We start from the raw sequence: 21,956 nt of genomic DNA, 5'->3' as shown, positions 1-21,956 counted from the left end.
CGCAGTGAGTTTAGGGACTGTGTTTATTAAAGGGACAGATTGTGAATCGCAGTGAGTTTAGGGACTGTGTTTATTAAAAGGGACAGATTGTAAATCTAAAGCTTACTCATCTCCCTTTACTTAAACTGTTCCCTTCATTTTAAAACTCACCTCTTCGACCAACACTTTACCCCCTCCCCCAACCACTCCCCGCCCCTCCCCCGTGTCCTGAGACCCTTCTCTAGTTCTGTTTCGGCGTGCGCCTGTGAAGCGATCTCGGACATCTCTCTGCCTTTCGGATGCCGCATGAGCACACGTTGTTGCCGATGTCATAAACTCTCCTGATCCTCGTTCAACCCCTCTCAATCTCGCCGTCCCACTCCAGTCTGGTTCCCGCCCCTCAATTTGAAGGAATACTCCAGGTTTAGGGAGAGAATTCCGGAGCCTGGAGTTGAAGCCAGCTGAACACACACAGGCCACCCACAGTCTGCTGAAGGGAGCTGGAGTGGGATGGGGGGAGGGGGGGGTGTGGTGGTTAGGGGGGGCGTTGGGTGGTCACACAGGAGGTCGGAGCCGGAGGAACCAAGGGTTCCTGGTAGGCAGCTGGAGGACTGACCTCGGGCGATCTCTCTACACACGTCAAGCGACTGACCCTTTGAATGGGCACTGGGGGAATGGGGAACGCGGAAGAGCCAGGAATCATTTAAAGGACAGCTTTGTCTGTCGGTGGGCGGTGGGTGCGGGGTAAGCGAAAGGCTTGTTCTAGATTGGTTGGGGCTGAATGGCCTCCCTTGTGAAGGAAGAACTGTCATAGCATTCGTGTAGCGCCTGTCATGTCTGGGGCCCCCCTCCCCATCTTGCAGCTCGTCGAGCGCTTTCCGAATCGCAGCCGCAGCGAGACAGCCGTTCCATGCACAGCAAGATCCCATGCCCAAGTCGCCGGCCCTCCACTCTCGGGTCGGATGTAGCCGCTGTCCCAAAGGGCACCCGTGAATAACTCTTCCCCCACCACCCCTCTTACCTGTACCCCCGCCCCCCAACAATCACACTGGTCCGGTGATGGCCGCGGCATCTTGATCGTCCACCTGAGGGGGTGGACGGAGCCCCTCGGTTAGAGGCAGCAGCGCTCCCTCGGCACCGGCACCCGGGTGTATTGGTCCCCGAGTGCCTGGGCTGAGCTCCAGCACCAAACCGCGGGCGGGAGGCGACCTCTAGTGGGAGAGAGCAGCCTCTGTGCCCTGCCCCTGATCGATCATTGGACCCTGCCGCTCGTCCCCTTATCAGATGCTGACGGCCCTGCACTTGGACCCTGACCTCGCCAGGCCAACGCCCTGTCTTCCCGGCCAGTTGCTCGGTAACACCCCCCCCACCCCGATGTGGGGGAAGGGGGAGGGGGAGGGAGGGGGCGGGGTCCTCTCCCTAGGTGCCCTTGCGGGTAACTCCCCTTCTCTCCATTCCCGCAAGGAGTGGGGGGGAGCGGAGATTTCGAAAAGTCGCCAAAAGCCAGCAGACGAAGCGAAAGATTTTTTCTTTTTTTAAAAAAGCAAGAGGCCTGCATTTCTCTAGCGCCTACCACGACCTCAGGACTTCCTGAAGCGCTTTCTGAAGTTATTTTCCACCCCCCCTAGACCCACCTCCCTCTTCTTTATTCTTTTGCGGGATGTGGGCACGATTTGAGAGGGGGGGAGTGGGGGTGGGTGGGTGGGTTTGCTCGGCCATTTCAGGGGTGGAGGGGAGTAGGAGGAGGGCGCAAATTAAAGGTCAACCACGTCGCGGTGGTGGGTGGGGTCTGGAGTCACGGTGTCGGCCAGAGCGGGTAACGACAGGCAGATTTCCCCTTCCTTTTAAAGGGGCAGCATCAGTGAACTGGACGGGTTCAAACTCCAAAACGACGGCAGCCGGGGTTGTGACGCAGGGAGGGCAGCAGCCAATGGGCGCACAGCAAGATCTCACATAATAAAATAGCAGGGGGTGGCGACCGGGCCATCGGTTTTCAGCAATGGTGGTTTGTGGGTCGACCGGGGGCAGGAGGGGTGGGGGTGGGGTGTGTGTGTGGGGAGGGGCGGGTGGAGGGGGGAGAACTCTGCCCCCCGGCACGCCTTCCGTCTTCTAACGCCTCGCCCGAAAGACGGCAGCTCCAACTGTGATGGCCGTCATTTAAAGCAAGGAAGGAGCAGTCGTTAAGATACTGCATTGAGTTGGGGAGGGTGAGTTCAACAAGTAAAATCCATTTAGTTAGCATCAAAGACATTTTGTTGGGCGGGGGGGAGGTGGTGGTGATGGGGGGTGGGGGAGAGTGTCGGGGTGGGGCAGAACAGACGTTCCTGCATGAACTCTCTCTCAGTCCTGTGCTGGAGTGGCAGGCGAGATTTCTAGAACGAGACACAAAGCTTTAGTCCGCAGGTCCAGCATGTAATTCAGAAGGCTAATGGAACGCTCTCCTTTATTGCGAGAGGGACTGAACATAAAAGGATGTGTTGCCTGGGCTGGAATGTTTCAACTATGAAAAGGAACTGGTTAGACTAGGGTTGTTTCCCTTAGAGCAGAGACGGGTGAGGAGGGGGGCCTGATATAGAGGTGTACAAAATTATTAGGGGCATAGATAGGGCAGATAGGAAGGAACTTTTCCCCTTAGCAGAGGTGACAATAACCAGGGGGGCATCGATTTAACATCTAGGGCAGGAGGTTTAGAGGGGATTTGAAGAAACGTTTTTTCACCCAGAGGGTGGTTAGAACCTGGAACACACTGTCTGAGGGGGTGGTAGAGGCAGGAACTTTCACAACATTTAAGAAGTATTTAGATGAGCATTTGAAACACTATAGCACACAGGGCTGTGGGCCAAGTTCTAGAAGATGGGATTGGAATAGATAGGTGCTTGGTAGTCGGTATGGACATGATGGGCCAAGGGTCTGTTTCTGTGCTGTATAACTATAAATGTAAGGAGGTTGTGCTTCAGTCGTATGGGGCGTCGGTGAGACTGCCTCTCGAATACCGTGGGCAGTTTTGGTCTCCTTATTTGAGGAAGGGTGTAAATGCGTTGGAGGCGGTTCAGAGGAGGTTTACCGGATTGACGCCCGGAATGAGCGGGTTGTCTTATGGGGAGAGATGGGACAGACTGGGCTTGTTCACACTAGAGTTTAGCAGAGTGAGGGGCAATTGGATTGAAGTTTACAAGACCCTGAACGGCCTCGACAAGACGGGCGTGGGAAGGACGTTTCCTCTTGTGGGTGAACGGGGGAGGCGGGGTCTCTGCCGCAGGAGGCGGGGTCTCTGCCGCAGGAGGCAGGGGAGGTGGGGTCTCTGCCTCAGGAGGCGGGGTCTCTGCCTCAGGAGGCGGGGTCTCTGCCTCAGGAGGCGGGGAGGCGGGGTCTCTGCCTCAGGAGGTGGGGGAGGCGGGGTCTCTGCCTCAGGAGGCGGGGGAGGCGGGGTCTCTGCCTCAGGAGGCTGGGGAGGGTGGTCTCTGCCTCAAGAGGCGGGGTCTCTGCCTCATGAGGTGGGGGAGACGGGGTCTCTGCCTCAAGAGGCGGGGGAGGTGGGGTCTCTGCCTCAGGAGGCTGGGGAGGGTGGTCTCTGCCTCAAGAGGAGGGGAGGCAGGGTCTCTGCCTCAGGAGGCGGGGTCTCTGCCTCAGGAGGCGGGGAGGCGGGGTCTGTGCCTCAGGAGGCGGGGTCGCTGAATATTCTTAAGGCGGAGGGAGATAGATTCTTGTCCGGCGAGGGAATCGTAGGTCGTCGGGGCGTGGGTGGGGTAGATGGGAACGTGGAACTCGAAGCGCAAACAGATCAGCCGTGATCTTATTGAACAGCAGAGCAGGGCTCAAGGGGCCAAATGGTCCACTCCCGCTCCTGGTTCACGTGTCCTGCACCAAAATAAAAGCAAAATGCTGCAGATGGCCGGAACTCTGAGACGAAAGCAGAAAGCGCTTGTCAAGAGGCTCAGCAAATCTGGCCGCGTCTGCGGAGAGAGAGAGAGGGAAGCAGGGTTAACGTTTCGAGTCAAACGTGACTCGTCTTTGGCACTCAAGAGGGTTTTGGCTCTGAAGAGAGGAGTCCTACTGGGCTTGAAGCGTTAACTCGGTCTCTCTCTCTTTCTCCACAGATGCTGCCAAGACCTGCTGTGTTTTTCCAGAACGTTCTGTTGTGTTCAAGTCTCCGGGGCGGGATCTTTTTGGCTTGGCGACGGGTGGGGGGGGGGGGGGGGGGCAATCGCGCAGACTGCTGCGGTTCTGAAGGGGGTCCCGCCACCACCCGCTCTCTCAGGGGCAAATCGGGGGGGGTGGGTGGGGGCTGGATGGGCAACAAACACCCACCAGCGCCTCGCCAGTGATGCCCACCTCCTGAGGCTTTTCCTTTTCATAGAAACTAGGAGCCAGGAGGAAGGCCATTCGGCCCTTCGAGCCTGCTCCACCATTCATTACGATCGTGGCTGATCATCCAACTCAACAGCCCTGCTCCTGCTTTCTCCCCATATCCTTTGATACCTTCCACCCCAAGAGCTACGTCTAACTCCTTGAAAACATACAATGTTTTGGCCTCAACTACTTTGTGGTAACGAATTCCACAGGCTCACCACTCTCTGGGTGAAGAAATTTCTTCTCATCTCAGTCCTAAATGGTCTACCCCGTATACTCAGACTGTGACCCCTGGTTCTGGACTCCCCCACCATCGGGAACATCCTTCCTGCATCTACCCTGTCTTGTCCTGTTAGAGTTTTATAGGTTTCTATGAGATCCCCCCTCATTCTTCTGAACTCCAGCGAATATAATCCTAATCGATTCAATCTCCCCTCATATGTCAGTCCCGCCATCCCAGGAATCAGTCGGGTAAACCTTCGCTGCACTCCCTCTATAGCAAGAACATCCTTCCTCAGATAAGGAAACCAAAACTGCACACAATACTCCAGGTGTGGTCTCACCAAGGCCCTGTACAATTGCAGCAAGACATCCCTGTTCCTGTACTCGAATTTTCAAAACTGCATTCATGTTTTACTTTTAACGTAGGAAAACGCCCCCGAGACTACCGAACAGGAGTGTTATCAAGCAACACTTGGCACATGGAGATTTGAGGGCGGAGAATCTCAAAGCTCAGTCAAAAGCCTTCAAGGAGCATCTGGATGGGCGAGAGAGAGGTAGGGGGAAATAGAGAGAGAGAGAAAGAGGAGAGAGGAGAGGTGGAGGGAGGGAATCCCAGAGCTCGGGAGGCCCCAGGCAGCTGAAGGCACGGCCGCCAATGGATGAGTGATGAAAAAATGGAGGACGCTCGAGAGGCCGGGACTGGACGAGCATGGAGATCCCGGGGGAACATAGGGAGCGGGGAGTAGGCCATTCAGCCCGTCGAGCCTGCTCCTCCATTCGACGCGATTGTGTGGCTGATCATCCACTTCAATGCCTCCCCCACCCCACCCCATATGCCTTTACGTTATTGGTATTTAGAAAATCTGTCCATCTCTGCTTTAAACATGCTTCAGTGACTGAGCTTCCACAGCCCCCTGGGGAAGAGAATTCCAAAGATCGGCAACACTCCGAGCTCAATGGGTTGAGGGGGGGGGGTGCGGGGGGGTGTGTGTGGAGAGGGGGAGGGTTGGGGGAGGGGTGCCGGAATACGATGGGCACGGCATGGTTAACGCTGAGGGTCGTGGGGCTGGAGGTGATCACAGAATCAACATACGGTGCAGAAGAGGCCCTTCGGCCCATCGAGTCTGCACCGACACGTGAGAAACACCTGACCTACCTACCTACCTCACCCCATTGACCAGCGCTCGGCCCCATAGCCTTGAATGTTGTGATGTGCCGAGTGCTCATCCAGGTACTTTTTAAAAGGGTGTGAGGCAACTCGCCTCCACCACCCTCCCAGGCAGCGCATTCCAGACCCTCACCACCCTCTGGGTAAAAAAAGTTTTTCCTCACATCCCCCCTAAACCTCCTGCCCCTCACTTTGAACTTGTGTCCCCCTCGTGACTGACCCTTCAACTAAGGGGAACAGCTGCTCCCTATCCACCCTCTCCGTGCCCCTCATAATCTTGTACACCTCGATCAGGTCGCCCCTCAGTCTTCTCTGCTCCAACGAAAACAACCCAAGTCTATCCGGCCTCTCTTCATAACTTCAATGTTTCATCCCAGGCAACATCCTGGTGAATCTCCTCTGCACCCCCTCCAGTGCAATCGCATCCTTCCTATAATGTGGCGACCAGAACTGCACACAGTACTCCAGCTGTGGCCTCATCTAGGTTCTGTACAACTCCATCATGACTTCCCTACTTTTTTGTAATCTATGCCTCGATTGATAAAGGCAAGTGTCTCGCCTGCCTTTTTCACCACCCCCACTAACATGCCCCTCTGCCTTCAGAGATTCCGGAGGTAGGGAACAGGCCAGGACGCGGAGCGATTCGGAACCGAGGGGATGAGAATTTTAAAATTCGAGGCGCTTGCTTGACCGGGAGCCAGCGTGGGTCAGCGAGCACGGGGCGAACGGGACAACAAAGTTGTTTCTGGTGGGGGGAGGTGATCATATTTTGCCCCCCCACCCCCCACCCCCTGCACTGGTCGTTTAATCGGCCGACCCATCCATCCCGGTGACGCACTGCCTTCCTACGTCGGCTGGAAAGCGAGAGAGAGAGAGACTCGTTGCCCAGTTGGGTGATGCTTGACAGGCAGCCTTTGTCCCGTCCCGTTCGCCACCCTCCCCTCTCAACCCCCCCCCGCCATTTTCAATATTTTTATAAGAGCAAAAACACCGCGGATGCTTGGGGGGGGGGGGGGGGGATGGGGTTGGGTCTCAAATACAAAACAGAAAGTGTTGCGCAAGCAGAGCGGGGCCTTAGCAGGGCCTGTGGAGAGAAAGGCGCGGTTAGCGGCCGGAATGTTCCAGGCCCCCGTCGCGGGCGGGCGAGCCGGCCTGAAGTCCGTTGGCTTGCGGCGGGACCGGAGGATCCCGGCGTCGGACGGGCGCTGAAAGCCCCACCCGGACGTTTCGGGTCCAATGCGACTCTCCTTCGGAACTGGTAGAGCGCAACATTCGCGTTGACCTTTCCCCCTCAGGGTTGCACGCAGCAGCGTCCCGGGGACTGATCTTCAATTCCCGGAGATTCCCGGCCAATCCCGAAGGGCCGCATTAAAGGCACAGAGGGCAGCACGGGCTGGGGTTTGCAGAGGGAGGGATACGAGAGGGCGGCCAGGGACAGGTTAGAATGGACAAGCTTGCTCACGGCCATGCCAACCTCAGCATCTGCAGGGCTCCAGCGGGCGCCTGCCCTCCCCTCCTGTATGCGTCAGCAACGCGGACGACGTATGCAACAGACACTTTAAATCCCTGGAGAAATATCACCGGCGCTGCCTCCGCAAAATCCTGCGAATTTGACGGCAGGGGAGGTGCTCCGACGTCAGTGTCCTGCGCTCTCAGGTCGAGGCGCTGGTTATGGTTAATCGGCCGTGGCAGGCGGCACCCATCGCCCGCACGTGCCCCGACACGAGACTCCCAGAAAACCGAGCTCTCTGCTCCCGAGCTTCGTCACCAGGGCAGGAGGAGGGCTGAGGGGGAAAACGTTTCGGATCGTCCACCACCACCACCACCAACCCCCCTCCCCCCACGCCCCCCCACCCCCCACCCTCCCCCAAGAAAAGTGCAACGTCCCCACCGATCCTGCGGGGAATCTCTCGCTCGAGACCACCCAGAGCGGAGAGGGAGCGAGCGCCCGGGAAGGGTGCCGACCGATTTCGAGCGTCTCCGACAGGCCCGGGCGGGGGGGCCAAGCGCAAACAGCAGATTGGAGTGCCCCAGAATCCGAGCATCATAAAATACAAAAGTCGGGAGGTTATGCTTCAGTTGTACTGTGCTGGTGAGACCACATCTGGAGCACTATGTACAGCACCGGTCTCCTTATTTAAGGAAGGATGTACATGCGTGGGAAGCAGTTCAGACGTTTACAAGACTAACACCAGGGATGGGCAGCCTGTCGTATGAGGGAAGGTTGGACAGGCCGGGCTTGTATCCGCTGGAGTTTTAGGAGTGTAAGAGGTGATTTGATTGAAACCTTTAAGATCCTGAGGGGGTCTTGACAGGATGGATATGGAGAGGATGTTTCCTCTTGTGGGAGAATCTAGAACGGGGGGGAGGGGGTCACAGTTTAAAAATAAGGGGTTCGCCCATTTAGGACGGAGACGAGGAGAAATTTTTTCTCTCAGAGGGCGGTGAGTCTTTGGAACTCTCTTCCTCGAAAGGCGGTGGAAGCCGAGCCTTGGAATGTTTTTAAGGAAGAGTGAGGTAGGTCGTTGATAAGTAAGGTGGGGGTGAAAGGTTATCGGGGGGGTCGGCGGGAATGCGGGGTCGAGGTTACAGTCAGGTCAGCTGCCATCTTATTGAATGACGGAGCAGGCTCGAAGGGCCGAGTGGCCTCCTCCTGCTCCTCACTTGTGTCTCGATCGCCAGTACTTATAACCTGGCTGTTGCAATCCTAGCAACGTACGATTTAGGGAGCAGGAAGAGGCCATTCAGCCCTTCCAGCCTGCTCGGCCGTTCAACGCGATCACTTAATTCTACTCTTCTGTCTATTCCTTCGGATTATTTGGCGGGGGGAAAGAAATCCGAATACGTTAGGAGAAGGCGAGAGAAGTTTTTTCTCTGAGTGGTGGCTCTTTGGAACTCTCTTCCTCGAATGGCGGTGGAAGCAGAGCCTTGGAATGTTTTTCAGGCGGGTCAAGATAGATTCTTGCTAAGCGAGGGAGTGGGCGGAGGGGGTGGTGAAAGGTTAACGGGGGAGGGGTCGGTGGGAATGCGGGGTCAAGGTTACAATCAGATCAGCTGCCATCTTATTGAATGGAGGGGCCGAATGGCCTACCCCATCTCCTAGTTCTTATGTAAACGTCACCTGATCCGGCATTGGGCTTTTTAAGTCAGCCACGGCCTCAGAGAGGGAGAGAGTCATCGTCGGTCCCAAAAAGAAGACAATAGGCGAGTCTGGAGGTGACTTAAGGCATGGGTGAGGGTTTCAGCAGCAGTAGGAACAGTGGCGAGTTCAATAAGTGCTGGGATCTTCCTATGCGCCTGTGGAGCTCAGGACCAATTAGCAGCTCCACCCCCCCCCCCCCCCCCCCTTTTTCATTGGTTGAGAGGATCAGGGGCAAAAAGGAACCAATTGGAGGAGAGGTGGGGGGTGGGTTTTTTTTAAATCGAGTTCCTATTCTCATTGGTAGAACGGCTCCACCCAATCACCGAGCAAGAAAGACAATGGAGGGCGGAGCAAGAGAGCGCACGCGCCAGATACTGACCGGCCGTGTTTGATTGGTTGCCGTGGTGACGTTCCGCCAATCAGAGGCCGCGGCGGTCAAGCGGGTTGTCGGGACGGGGCCGGGTCCCGGTCCCGGTCCCAGCCGATCGGCCAATCAGCCCAGCGAGGCTTCTCCCATTAGTCGAACCGGCCTTGACCGCTGCCCGGTGCGCCCCACCAGCCAATCAGAAGGAGGAACCCCGCCGCCATCTTTGTTGGGGGCAGACCGACGCCCAACTGGGCAACAAGGGAGAAGCGGAAGCCCGGATGGTGATGGTAATGGCGGCGGCGGCGCTTGCGGATCTTCGAGCGCTTTACCTGCGGGTTCTACACCGAGCAACTTGAAAACTTTTTTTTGTTTATAAAAAAAATTCAAACTCTGTCGTAAATATTCCCGCCGCCGCCGCTCGGTTTAAAGGCTAACGATATTGTTTTTTTTCTCTTTCTTCGGGCTGGGGTAGGAGTGACAGCGTTTCCCCGCCGGTCTGACAAAAAAAACCCATTTTTTCCCTTCCAAAACCCAACCGGTCGCCCTCCAACCGCCGCGCCTGCCTGTCACCGAGACTAGCCAATGGCGGAGAGGCGCTAAGCGCTCCTGATTGGTGGGTTGCTGCGCCGGCCCCGCCCACGGCCCACCTCCCTGCCCCAACGCGCACGCGCGAGGCGCCGGCCCCGCCCCTGCCCCCTCCCTCCTGATTGTGACCGACGTCAGCAAGGGGGAAAATCTCGTGCCGTGGTGAGAAACTCGCGAGAGCTGGTGTTGGGCGGGTCAACTGGGTGGGATTGGAGTTGGGTTGGAAGGGTATTGGGATTGAGTTGGATGGTTGGTATTGGGATTGGATTGAGTTGGTTGGTTTTGGGATTGGATTGAGTTGGTTGTTATTGGGATTGGATTGAGTTGGTTGGTATTGGGATTGGATTTGGGTTGAGTTGGTTGGGGTTGGGATTGGGATTGAGTTCGGGTTGAGTTGGTTGGGATTGGGATTGAGTTCGGGTTGAGTTGGTTGGGATTGGGTTCGGGTTGAGTTGGTTGGGTTTGGGATTGGGTTCGGGTTGAGTTGATTGGGATTGGGTTTGGGTTGAGTTGGTTGGGATTGGGATTGGATTTAGGTTGAGTTGGTTAGGACTGGGGTTAGATTTGGGTTGAGTTGGTTGGGATTGGGGTTGGATTTGGGTTGAGTTGGTTGGGATTGGGGTTGGATTTGGGTTGAGTTGGTTGGGATTGGGATTGGATTTGGGTTGAGTTGGTTGGGATTGGAGTTGGATTTGGGTTGAGTTGGTTGGGATTGGGATTAGATTGAATGGATTGGGATTGGGATTGGATTTGGGTTGAGTTGTTTGGGATTGAGTTGGTTGGGATTGGATTTGGATTGAGTTGTTTGGGATTGGGATTGGATTTGGATTGAGTTGTTTGGGATTGGGATTGGATTTGGATTGAGTTGTTTGGGATTGGGATTGGGATTGGATTTGGATTGAGTTGTTTGGGATTGGGATTGGATTTGGATTGAGATGTTTGGGATTGGGATTGGATTTGGATTGAGTTGATTGGGATTGGGATTGGGATTGGATTTGGATTGAGTTGATTGGGTTGGTGAGTGAGTTGGATTGAGCTGTATGAGGTTGGGCTGGGTTGGGTGGTGGTGGGCTGTTTGAGACAAATTATGTCAGCGAGCGCAGTGATTGTGAGGGGGACCAGGACTCGGTTCGAATTAGGATATGGTGGAGGGGTGGCAGAGTTTTGGATGAGCTGAAGTTTACGGAGGCTATAATGCGGGAGAGCGTTGGATTGGTCGAGTCTGGGGGTGGCGAAGGCACCGACGAGGGTTTCAGCAGCGGATGAGCTGAGACGGACGGAGCCGGGCGATGTTACCGAGGTGACGATGGGCGGCCTTGGCAGCGAGTCTCTGAGCTTGGAAGCTCAGTTCACGGTCAATGGGGTTGTAGGGTTGCGAGCACTCCCTGCGGCAGTGGCCGGAGAGAGACAGGAGCGATTGCGAATGTCCCGGGCGTGGGGTGGAGTGGGGCGGGGCAGGGCTGTGGATGTTGGTTTGGGGGAGGGTGGTGAGGGGGTGCTGGTGGGTGGCGGTAAATGGCTCTGAGAGTTGCGAACCCGCTGTGGGGCAAGGCGTGGCTCCCGCTGGGAGCAGTTTCGTGACCCTGTTTCTTTCTGTCCATGTGCAGCCGCCTGAGTCCCTCCCATCGGGACAGTTTGCCGGATCGGTGACTGGGCGCTCCAGGCGGTGAAATGGCAGAACAGCCGCTGGCGGAGATGGTGGAGATCGCGGTGCGCGAATTCACGTCGGAAGCTGACAGTACGTGTTGATCGCCAAAACCCCCACACCCTTCCCGATAACGTCACCAACTCCGACACGATATTCACGGCAACAGATCTTTTTCTGAAATTTCACTCGCAGGGTGTGGGCATCGCCGGCCGGGCCTAGCATTTATTGCCCCATCCCCTAATTGCCCCTTAAAAAGGTGGCGGTGAGCCCCCAGCTTGAACCGCTTGCGATCCCTGCGGTGTAGGTACACCCACCGTGCTGTTAGGGAGGGAGTTCCCAGGATTCTGACGCGGCAACAGTGAAGGAACGGCCGATATGTTTCCAAGTCGGGATGGCGAGTGCGGCTCGGAGGGGAACTTCCAGGTGGTGGTGTTCACCCCGTGCGTCTGCTGCCCTCGTCCTTCTAGATTGTAGCGGTCGTGGGTTTGGAAGGTGCTGTCGGAGGAGCACCTTCATCCCAACTGGCCCGTGCTGGGGTTTTAACCCCCACCCCACATCCCTATCAACACCTTCTACTGTTCCTTTCTCCCTCGTGTGTTTATTCCCCTTAAATGCATCTGCGCTGTTTGCCTCAATCGCTCCCTGTGGCAACGAGCCCCATGTTCTCACTACCTGCCAGGTTTCTCTTGAGTTCCCCATGGGGGCGCATCAGTGGCTAACTTGTATTGATGGACCCTGGTTCTGGCCTCTTGTGAAGTGGGAATGGGGGGCGGGGGGGAGGCGGTGGTGTGGCGACGTTCTCGCTGGAACCGGTATTGCCAGGGTAATGCTCTGCCCCACCCCCACCCCCCCCACCCCCCACCCCCACCCCGGGTTCGAATCCCGCCACAGCAAGCGTCGGAATGAAAATGTCTGCCGATGACCACGAAGCCATTGCCGATTGCCGTAAAAAAAAAAAACCCCTCCCCCCGTCCGGTTCACTCATGCCCTCCCTCGAGGGAAGGGAATCTGACGTCCTTACCCGGTTTGGCCTACACGTGACTCTGGACACCCCCACTGACAATGTGGCTGACACTTAAATGCCCTCTGGGCCAGGGCAATTAGGGATGGGCTGACCAGTGACACCCAGATGCCACGAGCGAATATTTAAAAAGAAAGGACCACCCCCTCCCCCCCACCGCCCCCCGCCTCACCCCCCCCCCCCCCCCCCCCCACCGTGGGTCACCTCTCGGCCGTCTCTGCGCCAGAGGGGCGGGCGTTACTTGCCCGCGGCCAGAGGGCTTCATTCGATCAGCACTCCCGGCCGGGGCCTCAGCCCAGGTGGAGGCCGATCGGCCCATCAAATCAATGCCAGCTCTCTGTACAGCAATGCAGTCAGTCCCATTTAACCCGCCACCGCACCCCCCCCCCCATCCCCCCACACACACACACCACCCCTCCTTTGCTGTAAGCGGTTCCAATGGAGTGGATGTCTCCCACCCTGTCCCATTGATCCTATTCCTGTTTTCCCAGCAGCCCTGCAGCAAAGCTCCCAAAGTGCAGAGGACGACGACTCCAATCCCACAGGAAAACGCCGCAGAGTGGAAGCAAAACCCTCGGAAGCGGAGGAGGGCGAGGACAATATTCAGGTACGGGGAGCGGTGACCCATAAGGCCATAAGACGTAGGGGCAGGAGCAGGCCATTCGGCCCATCGAGTCTGCTCCGCCCTTCAGTGAGACCATGGCTGATCCGGTAATCCTCAACTCTGCTTTCCTGCCTTGTCCCCATAACCCTTGATGCCCTCGCTGATTAAAAATCTGTCCATCTCCGCCTTGAGTATACGTTGCCGGTACAGAGGACGGGGCTGTGTTGTCGGAGGGGCCGCTTCTCAGGTGGGGCGTTCAGCTGAGGGCCCCGCCTGACCCCTCGGGTGGACGGAGAGTGGAGGCGGTTGCAGAGAGGTTGGTGGGTGGGGGGGGGGGAGGGGGGGTGCGGAGGCAAGGGCAGGGGGTGGTGGGGGGCGGTGGAGGAGGTGCCCCCTCCCCTCCCACCCCACCCCTCCACCAACGTCACTAAGGCTGGTTATAAGACATAGGAGCAGAAATTAGGCCATTCAGCCCATCGGGTCTGCTCCCCCATTCAATCACGGCCAATAAGTTTCTCAACCCCATTCTCCCGCCTTCTCCCCGTGACCTTTGGTCCTCCTTACCAATCAAGAACCTGTCTATCTCGGTTTAAGACCATAAGACATAGGAGCAGAAATTGGGCCATTCGGCCCATCGAGCCTGCTCCACACCGCAGAGAGAGAAAGGGAGAGGTTCAGGGAGGGAATTCCGGAGCTCAGGGGTGGGAGTGGGGGGTGGAGGGGGCCAGGCAGCTGTAGGCACGGCCGCCCAATGGTGGAGCGATTCAAATCGGAAGGGGAAGGCTGGAGAAGCCGGAATCGGAGGGGATCGGGCGGAGGCTAGAGGAGGTGGCGGAGATGGCGTGAGGGTGGTGTGGGGATATGGGGATGGGTGGGGGGGTGGGGATATGGGGATGGGTGGGGATATGGGGATGGGTGGGGGGGGGTGGGGATATGGGGATGGGTGGGGTGGGGATATGGGGAGGATGGGATGGGTGGGGGTGTGGGAATATGGGGAGGGTGGGGGTGTGGGAATATGGGGAGGGTGGGGGGGGTGGGGATATGGGATGGGTGGGGGGTTGGGGATATGGGATGGGTGGGGGGATGGGGATATGGGGAGGGGAATGGGTGAGGAGGTGGGGATATGGGGATGGGTGAGGAGGTGGGGATATGGGGAGGGTGGAGGGGGTGGGGGGATGGGTGAGGGGGTGGGGATATGGGGAGGGTGGAGGGGGTGGGAATATGGGGAGGGTGGGATGGATGGGGATATGGGGGAGGGTGGGATGGGTCGATGTTGGGGATATGGGGAGGGGTGGGGGGGTGGGGGTTTGGGATGGGGGTGGGATGGCGGGATGAGGGGGGTTGAATGCTTCAGTGAGACGAGACAACGGACGCCCCTTCCCGCCGCCCCCACTCCAACGGTGGGTGCTACGGGTCCACGTTACCTCACGACGCTGACGCCTGTTTCTAAAACCCCCACCCCTCCAGATGCTCCTGTACGCCGCCAGCAAGACACTGTGCCTCCGGCTCGACACCATCGAGGCCCACCTCAACTCCATGGAGGACAAGTGCAAGTGCCTCAGGGCAAAGGTCGACATGCTGGCCAATCAGAACGCCCTCCGCCCGCTCCTGGCTGAGCAGGCCACGGCGGAGGTCCAAAGACAGGCCGGCGGCAGGTGAGCAGGGGGTTTTGTCAGGGTGGGGGTTGGGCGGAGGGGAATCGGAGGTGGGGAGTTTGGTTTTGCGGGGGAGGCAGAAAGAGAGCCGAATGGCAGGGGTGGAGGGGGAGCCAGCACCCCGAGGTGTGGGCCCGGTTGCTCTTGGCAACGCACCCGTCGGCCTAAAGGTCTTCCCGGGTTGTTCCAAGGGGTGGGGGGGGGGGGTTCTTTTTAAATAAACCTCCTCCTGTGCGGCTCAATATGCACCCCTCCCACCGACTCCTGAGCTGGGTTTCTCTGCTCGTGCTGCACACGGAGGTTGCCTACTCCATTTCTGCCTGCCCTGCTTTATTTTTTTTCACCCTTTCACGGGATGCGAGCGTCGCTGGCAAGAACCAGCATTTGTTGCCCATCCTTAATTGCCCTCAAGCCTGAGGGTAGATGGTGGCGTCATGGTGATGCCACTGGACCAGTAATCCGGAGGTCCCAGGCCAGTGCTCTGTTGGGGGTTTGGGGGGGTAGTCACTGGTTCAAATCCCACCCACAGCAGCCGGTGGAACTTAAATTCAGTTCATAAAAATCTGGAATTGTGAAGCCAGTTTCAGTCATGGGCACTGTGACATCCGTCATCGATTGCTGTTTAAAAAAAAAACCCCATCTGGTTCACTCATGTCCCCTTTAAGAGAAGGGAAATCTGCCGTCCTTACCCGGTCTGGCCTACACGTGACTCCAGAACCCCCCCCACCCCGACAACGGCGATGTGGTTGACTCTTAACTTGCCCCCTTCTGAAATGGCAGAGCGAGCTCACTCAGTTCAAGGGGCAATTAGGGATGGGCAACAAATGTTGACCTTGCCGGTGACGCCCACGTCCCATGAATGAGTCAAAGGAAGAAGGGAAGTGTGGGGGCTGGTAGAATGAGAATCTTGGCCCTCCCAACACTATGGGGGGGTTGGGGGGGGGGGGAGGGGGTGGGGTGGGGGGGGGGGGGTATCGGAGATGGAGAGGGAAGGGGTTTGGGGGAGATGGTGAGGGCAGGGGAGGGAGTGGGATGGGAGGAGTCTGCTTATTCTCGGCTGTGGGGGGAGGTGGTCATCATTCTCCCGTGAGCCTTTTCCTCGTTCGCCTGTGTACTCATAGCTTTTTTCTCCACACCCCCCCACCACACCACCCAACCCCCCCAACCCGGCTCCATCCTCTTCCCTGAACCTCGTTCTCCTCCCCTCTTCCCGTTTAACCGCCACCCCTTCCCTTCCCTTCCCTTCCCCTCCCTCGCTTCCCTCCCTCGCTTCCCTCCCTCGCTTCCCTCCCTCGCTTCCCTCCCTCGCTTCCCTCCCTCGCTTCCCTCCCTCGCTTCCCTCCCTCGCTTCCCTCCCTCGCTTCCCTCCCTCGCTTCCCTCCCCGGCCCTCACAGCTCGACCGCCCTGCAGAGGAAGTCGTGCGGAAGCTCGGGCGACCCCTCCGAGGATCCTCCCACGCCCAAGGAGATGGGCTCGGCCCAGGAGCGCCGCGCCAGCCAGGACCTGCCGGAGGGCCAGGGGGAGCCCAGCGAGGGCCAGCCGGGCGTCCAGGGCCTGGGGCCCGGCGTCCACATCGTGGCGCTGTGCGCCGACGGCCGGGGCGAGGGGGAGGAGCGGGCCGACAGCGGCGCGGCCCTCGTCCCCGACGCCACCAACCTGCTCTACCAGCTGATGTACTGACTCGCCTACCTGGCGCCTGACTCTCTCTCTCTGTGTGTGCGAATAAATGTCATCTGCTGCAACTCGAGCTCTTGTCTCCTGGAATCTTCTGGAACAGCGAACCCCGGGTGGGGTGGGGTGGGGTGGGGTGGGACTCGGCCCTGTCCCCGCTCCTCGCGCCGGCCTGATCTCACCCTGCAACTCCCTCTCCCCGTCGCTCTGTCTCTGTCTGTCTCTCTCTCCTCCTGTCTCCCTCACGCACCACCTACCCCGCCTGGCCCTCGCTTCCTCCCCGTAGGAACACAGAACATCGTAAGAACCAGGAGCAGAAGGAGGAGGCCATTCAGCCCCTCGAGCCTGCCCTGCCATTCAATACCATCGTGGCTGATCTCAATTCGACCTCAACTCCAATTTCCCGCTCTCTTCCCCCCCACCCCCCCCCCGTGACCTTTCAACCCGTCAATTAATTAAAAATCTGTCTATCTCCTCCTCAGATTTATTCAGTGTCCCGGCATCCACTGCGCTCTGAGGTAGTGAATTCCGCAGATTCACCACCCTTTGAGAAAAGTAATCCCTCCTCGTCTCTGATTTAAATCGACCGCCCCCCTCACATACTAGAATGCCCCACAAGGGGAAACATCTGCTCCACGTCTACTTTGTCTGTCCCCTTTAGTGTCTTACCTACCTCAATAGGAACAGGAGTAGGCCACCCCACCCATCAAGCTTGCTCTGCCGTCCAATTAGATCAAGGCTGATCACCCACCTCAACACCACTTTCCCGCACTATCCCCCTATTCTCGGATGTCATTCATAGCTGGAAATCTATCAGTTTCTGTCTTGCACCTACCCAATGACTGAGCCCTCCACCCCACCTCTGGGGTAGAGAATTCCAAAGATTCACCACCCTCCGGGTGAAGAAATTCCTCCTCGACTCGGTCTCAAATGGCCTGCCCCCACCCCCCCCCCCCCCCCCCAACCCCCCCCCCCCCCCCACCACCCCCCTTATCCTGAGGTTATGTCCCCTGGTTTAAGACTCACCAGCCAGGGGGACACATCTCACCTGTATCCTCCCTGTCACGCGCTGGAATACGGACCCAGGCTCCCCAGTCTCTCCTCATGAAACAATCCCGGGGATTAGCCTGGTGAACCTCCGTTGCACTTCCTCTATGACAAGTATATCCCTCCTTCGACCAGGGGACCAAAACTGCACACGGTACTCTAGGTGAGGTCTCGCCAAGGCTCCACACAACTGCAGCAAGACGTCCTTCCTCCTGTGCTCCAAGCCCCTCGTGATGAATGCCAACGCACCATTTGCCTTCCCAGTTGCTCACTGCACCCGCATGCAAGCTTTTAGTGACTCATGAACAAGGACACCCAAGGTCCCTCTGGACACCCGCACTTCCCAACCTCTCACCATTGCAGAAATATTCTGCCTTCCGTTTTTTTCTGCCAAAGTGAATAACTTCACGCTTATTCACATTATGTTCCATCTGGCGTGTTCAAGCCCTTTCACTTAGCCTGTCCCAGTCCTCTTGGAAGCCTCCTTGCATCCTCCTCACAACTTGCGTTCCCACCCAGTTGGGTGTCATCAGCAAATTTGGAAACGTTACAGTTGGCCCCCATGTCCAAATCATTGATGCAGATTGTGAACATCTATGGAGCCAGCACTGCTCCTTACCGTACCCCATTCGTCACAGCCTGCCAACCTGAGAATGATCCATTTATTCCTACTCTCTGCTTTCTCCCAATAACCAATTCTCAATCCGTGCCTTATATTCCCCCCAATCCCCTGTGGTCTAATTTTATTTACTAACCTCCTGCGTGGGACCTTATCGAAAGCCTTCTGAAAATACAAATACACCACATCCACAGGTTCTCCTTTATCAATGCTTCAAATGATATCCTCAAAAAAAAAACCCAAAGATTGTCAAACATGAATTTCCTTTCATAAATCCACATTGACTCTGCCCAATTTTACCATTATTTTCTAAATGCCCAGTTATCACGTCCTTTATCTAGATTCTTAACATTTTCCCTACCACTGTCATCAGACCGACAGGCCTGTAGTTCTCCATTCTCCCTCTTCCTCCCTTCTTTAATAGTGGGGGTTACATTTGTTACATTCCAGTCCGCAGGAGCCTTTCCAGAATCTATTGAATTTTGATAGATAACCCACCTATGCATCCACGATCTTCATAGCCGCCTCCTTCAACACTGTGGGGTGAAGCTCATCTCGTGCGATGGATTTATCAACCTCCAACCCAGTCATGCTAACTTCCTTTAGTTCCTCGATTTCGCAAGTCCCTTGGTCGCCTCGTATTTCTGGGAGGTTTTTTCTGTATCTTCTTCCGTGAAGACAGAGACAAAGCAGCTGTTTAGTTTCTCCGCCATTTCCCAGCTCTCCACCATAAATTCTCCTCTCCCCGCCCTGCAAAGGCCCACGCTTGTCCCAGCCAACCTTTCCCTTTTCACATAGCCCAACGAAGCTCTAACGTGATCTTTATTTTTTTTCATTAACCACAATTGATTTACCTTTCCCTCTGGGTGTTTGTGCCTGAGAGAAAAGAATATCTGTTGTAGACCGTGCAGTATTTCTTTAAATACTAGCCGATTGCCTGTCTGCTGTTGGAACTTTGTGTACTTTGCCAATTTACCTCAGCCCACTTGCCCCCCATACCTTCATAGTTTCCTCCCTTCAGATTTAAGACCCTAGTTTCGGAATTAAACAAGTCGTGTTCAAACTTAATGCAAAATTCTTTCATGTTATGATTACTCTTTCCCAAAGGCTCCTTTACAGCAAGGTTATTAATCAGCCCTGCCTCATTACACAGTGCTAAATCCAAAATAGCCCGATCCGTAGTTGGCTCCTCAACGTACTGCTCCAGAAACACGTCTTGCACGCGCCCCAGGAATTCCTCCTCCCGAGCATTCGTGCTGATTTGGCTAACCCAGTCTGCCTGAAAATTGAAGTTGCCCATTATTACTCTCCCTCCCTCTTTACCTTCATTCCTCCTCGTCCCTTTCTTTCTCTTTCGTTTGCTCACAATCTCTCCCCGCACACCGCTGCCTCTCTTCTGCGCGCTCGCTCGCACTCTCTCCCCAGCACACTCGTTCTTGCATTCCCCGTGTGTGTGTGTGTGTGTGTCTCTTTGTCTCTCTCTCTCTCTCTGGCTCACCATCTCCTGTGTCCTGCAAGCTCTTGCCACTTCCCCAATCTTGCGCGCCTGCCTCTCTGTCACAGTCTGCACACTCCATGACTGCCATATGCCTTCGTTTCCTGTTTGGACAATATAAATACTGCGCCACTTCCTGTTCAGTAAACCCGGCGTTCAGCTTTCCCTGCAGCAGGGAGAACCCGAGCCCACGACCCTTCCATCGCTACTGAGACGGGCGAGAGCGGCCGGGACGCCACTGGATATGTTCCTCCTTCTGGGAGCAGCCTGCAAGCCAGAGCTAAAGGTGGGGGGTGGGGGGTCAATGTGCAAGAAGGAAGAGCAGGAACCTGAGGTATCACTGAGTGGACGGTGACCTCTGTAAACACTGATATGAGAGCATCGCATCATAAAGCTCACTGAGTCCGGCTCAGCTAATGTATTCGGATTTTCTTTTTTCCCAAATAATCTGAAGGAATAGGCAGGAGAGTAGAGTTAAGTGATCGCGTTGAACAGCCAAGCAGGCTGGAAGGGCTGAATGGCCTCCTCCCGCTCCCTAAATCGTACGTTGCTAGGATTGCAACGGATGGTTATAAGTACTGGCGATCGAGGTACGAATGAGGAGCAGGAGGAGGCCACTCGGCCCTTCGAGCCTGCTCCGTCATTCAATAAGATGGCAGCTGACCTGACTGTAACCTCGACCCCACATTCCCGCCGACCCCCCCGATAACCTTTCACCCACCTCACATATCAACAATCTATCGCGCTCTGCCTTAGAAATATTCCAAGACTCCGCTCCCACCGCCTTTCGCGGAAGAGATTTCCAAAGACTCACCGCCCTCTGAGAGAAAAAAATTTCTTCTCTTCTCCATCCTAAATGGGCGACCCCCTTATTTTTAAACAGTGACCCCCCTTCCCCCCACCGTTCTAGATTCTCCCACAAGAGGAAACACCCTCTCCACATCCACCCTGTCAAGACCCCCTCAGGATCTTAAAGTTTCAATCAAGTCGCCTCTCACTCTTCTAAACTCCAGCGGATACAAGCCCGGCCTGTCCAACCTTCCCTCATGACACAGGCTGCCCATCCCTGGTATTAGTCTGGTAAACCTCTGAATTGCTTCCAACGCATTTACATCCTCCCTTAAGTAAAATTGTTCGCTCTCTGTGATTCTAATACACAAACGCCCCAGGTCGCTCTGAACACAATCTTTTCCCCATCCCTCACCGCTCAAAAAAATATTCAGCTCTTCTATTTTTCCAGCCAGAGTGGATAAGCTCACACGTCACGAATATACGAGTTAGGGGCGCGGAGGACGCCCCTCGAGCCTGCCCTGCCATTCGATAAGACTGCGGCTGACCTGATTGTAAACTCAACCCCACATTCCCGCCAACCCCCCCCACCCCCCGATAGCCTTTCACCCCGCCCCGCCTATCAAGAATCTATCTCGCCCCGCCTTAAAAATATTCAAAAGGCCCTGCTTCCACCGCCTTTCGAGGAAGGGAGTTCCAGAGACTCACCACCCTCTGCGGTGGTGAACCGTGGACAGCACCGCATGCCCCCAACCTGCCTCCTCGCCCCCGGCAACGGACTTGGGAACGAGTCCGAGAAAGCAAATCTGAAGCCCCCTTCGCTCTCTCTCTCTCTCTCTCTCTCTCTCGCTGGATGTTGACTGCAAGGTTTGAGGCCTTCTGCGCCCAAAGCGTTAAAAAGCTGAACGGACGGGCACAAACGGTGATCAGGAACAGCCCTCCCGCTGCCCCTCCCCCCACCTCCACCCCCACCCCGAGGAGCTGGAATACAAAGTGGGGTGGAAGCGAAGCTTCAGCTGCACAGAGCTCTAGTCAGGCCCCATCTGGGGGAGCTGCGTTCAGTCATGGGCCCCCACACCGGCCGTAGGGGTCCGGGAGGGGGCTGGGTTGGTTGGTTTGGGTGGGGGGGTGGGGGGGTGCGGATTCACCAGAAAGATCCTGGGCCTATAGGGGTTAATTTCTCGGTTGGGGGGTGGGGGGGGGGGGGGGGGGGTGGGGTCTGCACAGACTGGGCTTGTACTCCCTCGAGTGTAGAAGATTAAGGGGTGATCTGCATACGAACTAGGAGCAGGAGTAGGCCATTCGAGCCTGCTCCGCCATTCAATAAGGTCACGGCTGATCTGATTGTAACCTCGACTCCACATTCCCGCCGACCTCCCCCCCCCCCACCGATAACCTTTCACACCTCCCCCCCCCCACCTCACTTAGCAAGAATCTATCCACCTCCATCTTAAAAATATTCCAAGACCCCGCTCCCACCACCTTTTGAGGAAGAGAGTTCCAAAGACTCACCGGCCTCTGAGAGAAAAAGTTTCTCCTCGTCTCCATCCTAAATGGGCGACCCCCTTATTTTTAAATAGTGACCCCTTAGTT

The 21,956-nt window shown here is 56.5% G+C and overlaps 2 protein-coding genes across 6 annotated transcripts in view; one reads left to right on the top strand and one right to left on the bottom strand.

The window, feature by feature from the left end:
• Window positions 1-9,372, bottom strand: part of LOC121273746 (large neutral amino acids transporter small subunit 2-like) — a 163,102-nt gene extending 153,730 nt beyond the window's left edge. Inside the window, exon 1 of the mRNA XM_041180903.1 lies at window positions 9,241-9,372. The gene's annotated coding sequence lies outside the window, so the exon portion shown is untranslated. The remainder of the gene's footprint in view (window positions 1-9,240) is intronic.
• Window positions 9,373-9,375: 3 nt separating this feature from the next.
• Window positions 9,376-16,489, top strand: LOC121273747 (protein BANP-like). 5 transcript variants are annotated; one of them, XM_041180909.1, is made up of 5 exons: window positions 9,376-9,515; window positions 11,421-11,551; window positions 12,977-13,089; window positions 14,554-14,741; window positions 16,137-16,489. In XM_041180909.1, exons 2-5 carry the CDS (start codon window positions 11,485-11,487, stop codon window positions 16,420-16,422), a joined length of 654 nt encoding a protein of 217 aa, XP_041036843.1. In that variant the 5' UTR covers window positions 9,376-9,515; window positions 11,421-11,484; the 3' UTR covers window positions 16,423-16,489. The 5 variants fall into 5 exon arrangements, with proteins under 5 accessions (XP_041036843.1, XP_041036839.1, XP_041036841.1 ...); XM_041180905.1 differs by having other exon boundaries at window positions 12,974-13,089; XM_041180907.1 differs by having other exon boundaries at window positions 9,511-9,623; window positions 12,974-13,089.
• The last annotated feature ends 5,467 nt before the right edge of the window (window positions 16,490-21,956 follow it).

The sequence above is a fragment of the Carcharodon carcharias genome (assembly GCF_017639515.1).
Source record: "Carcharodon carcharias isolate sCarCar2 chromosome 27 unlocalized genomic scaffold, sCarCar2.pri SUPER_27_unloc_1, whole genome shotgun sequence".
NCBI classification, from domain to species: domain Eukaryota; kingdom Metazoa; phylum Chordata; class Chondrichthyes; order Lamniformes; family Lamnidae; genus Carcharodon; species Carcharodon carcharias.
This window is presented reverse-complemented; position numbering and strand designations above follow the sequence as displayed.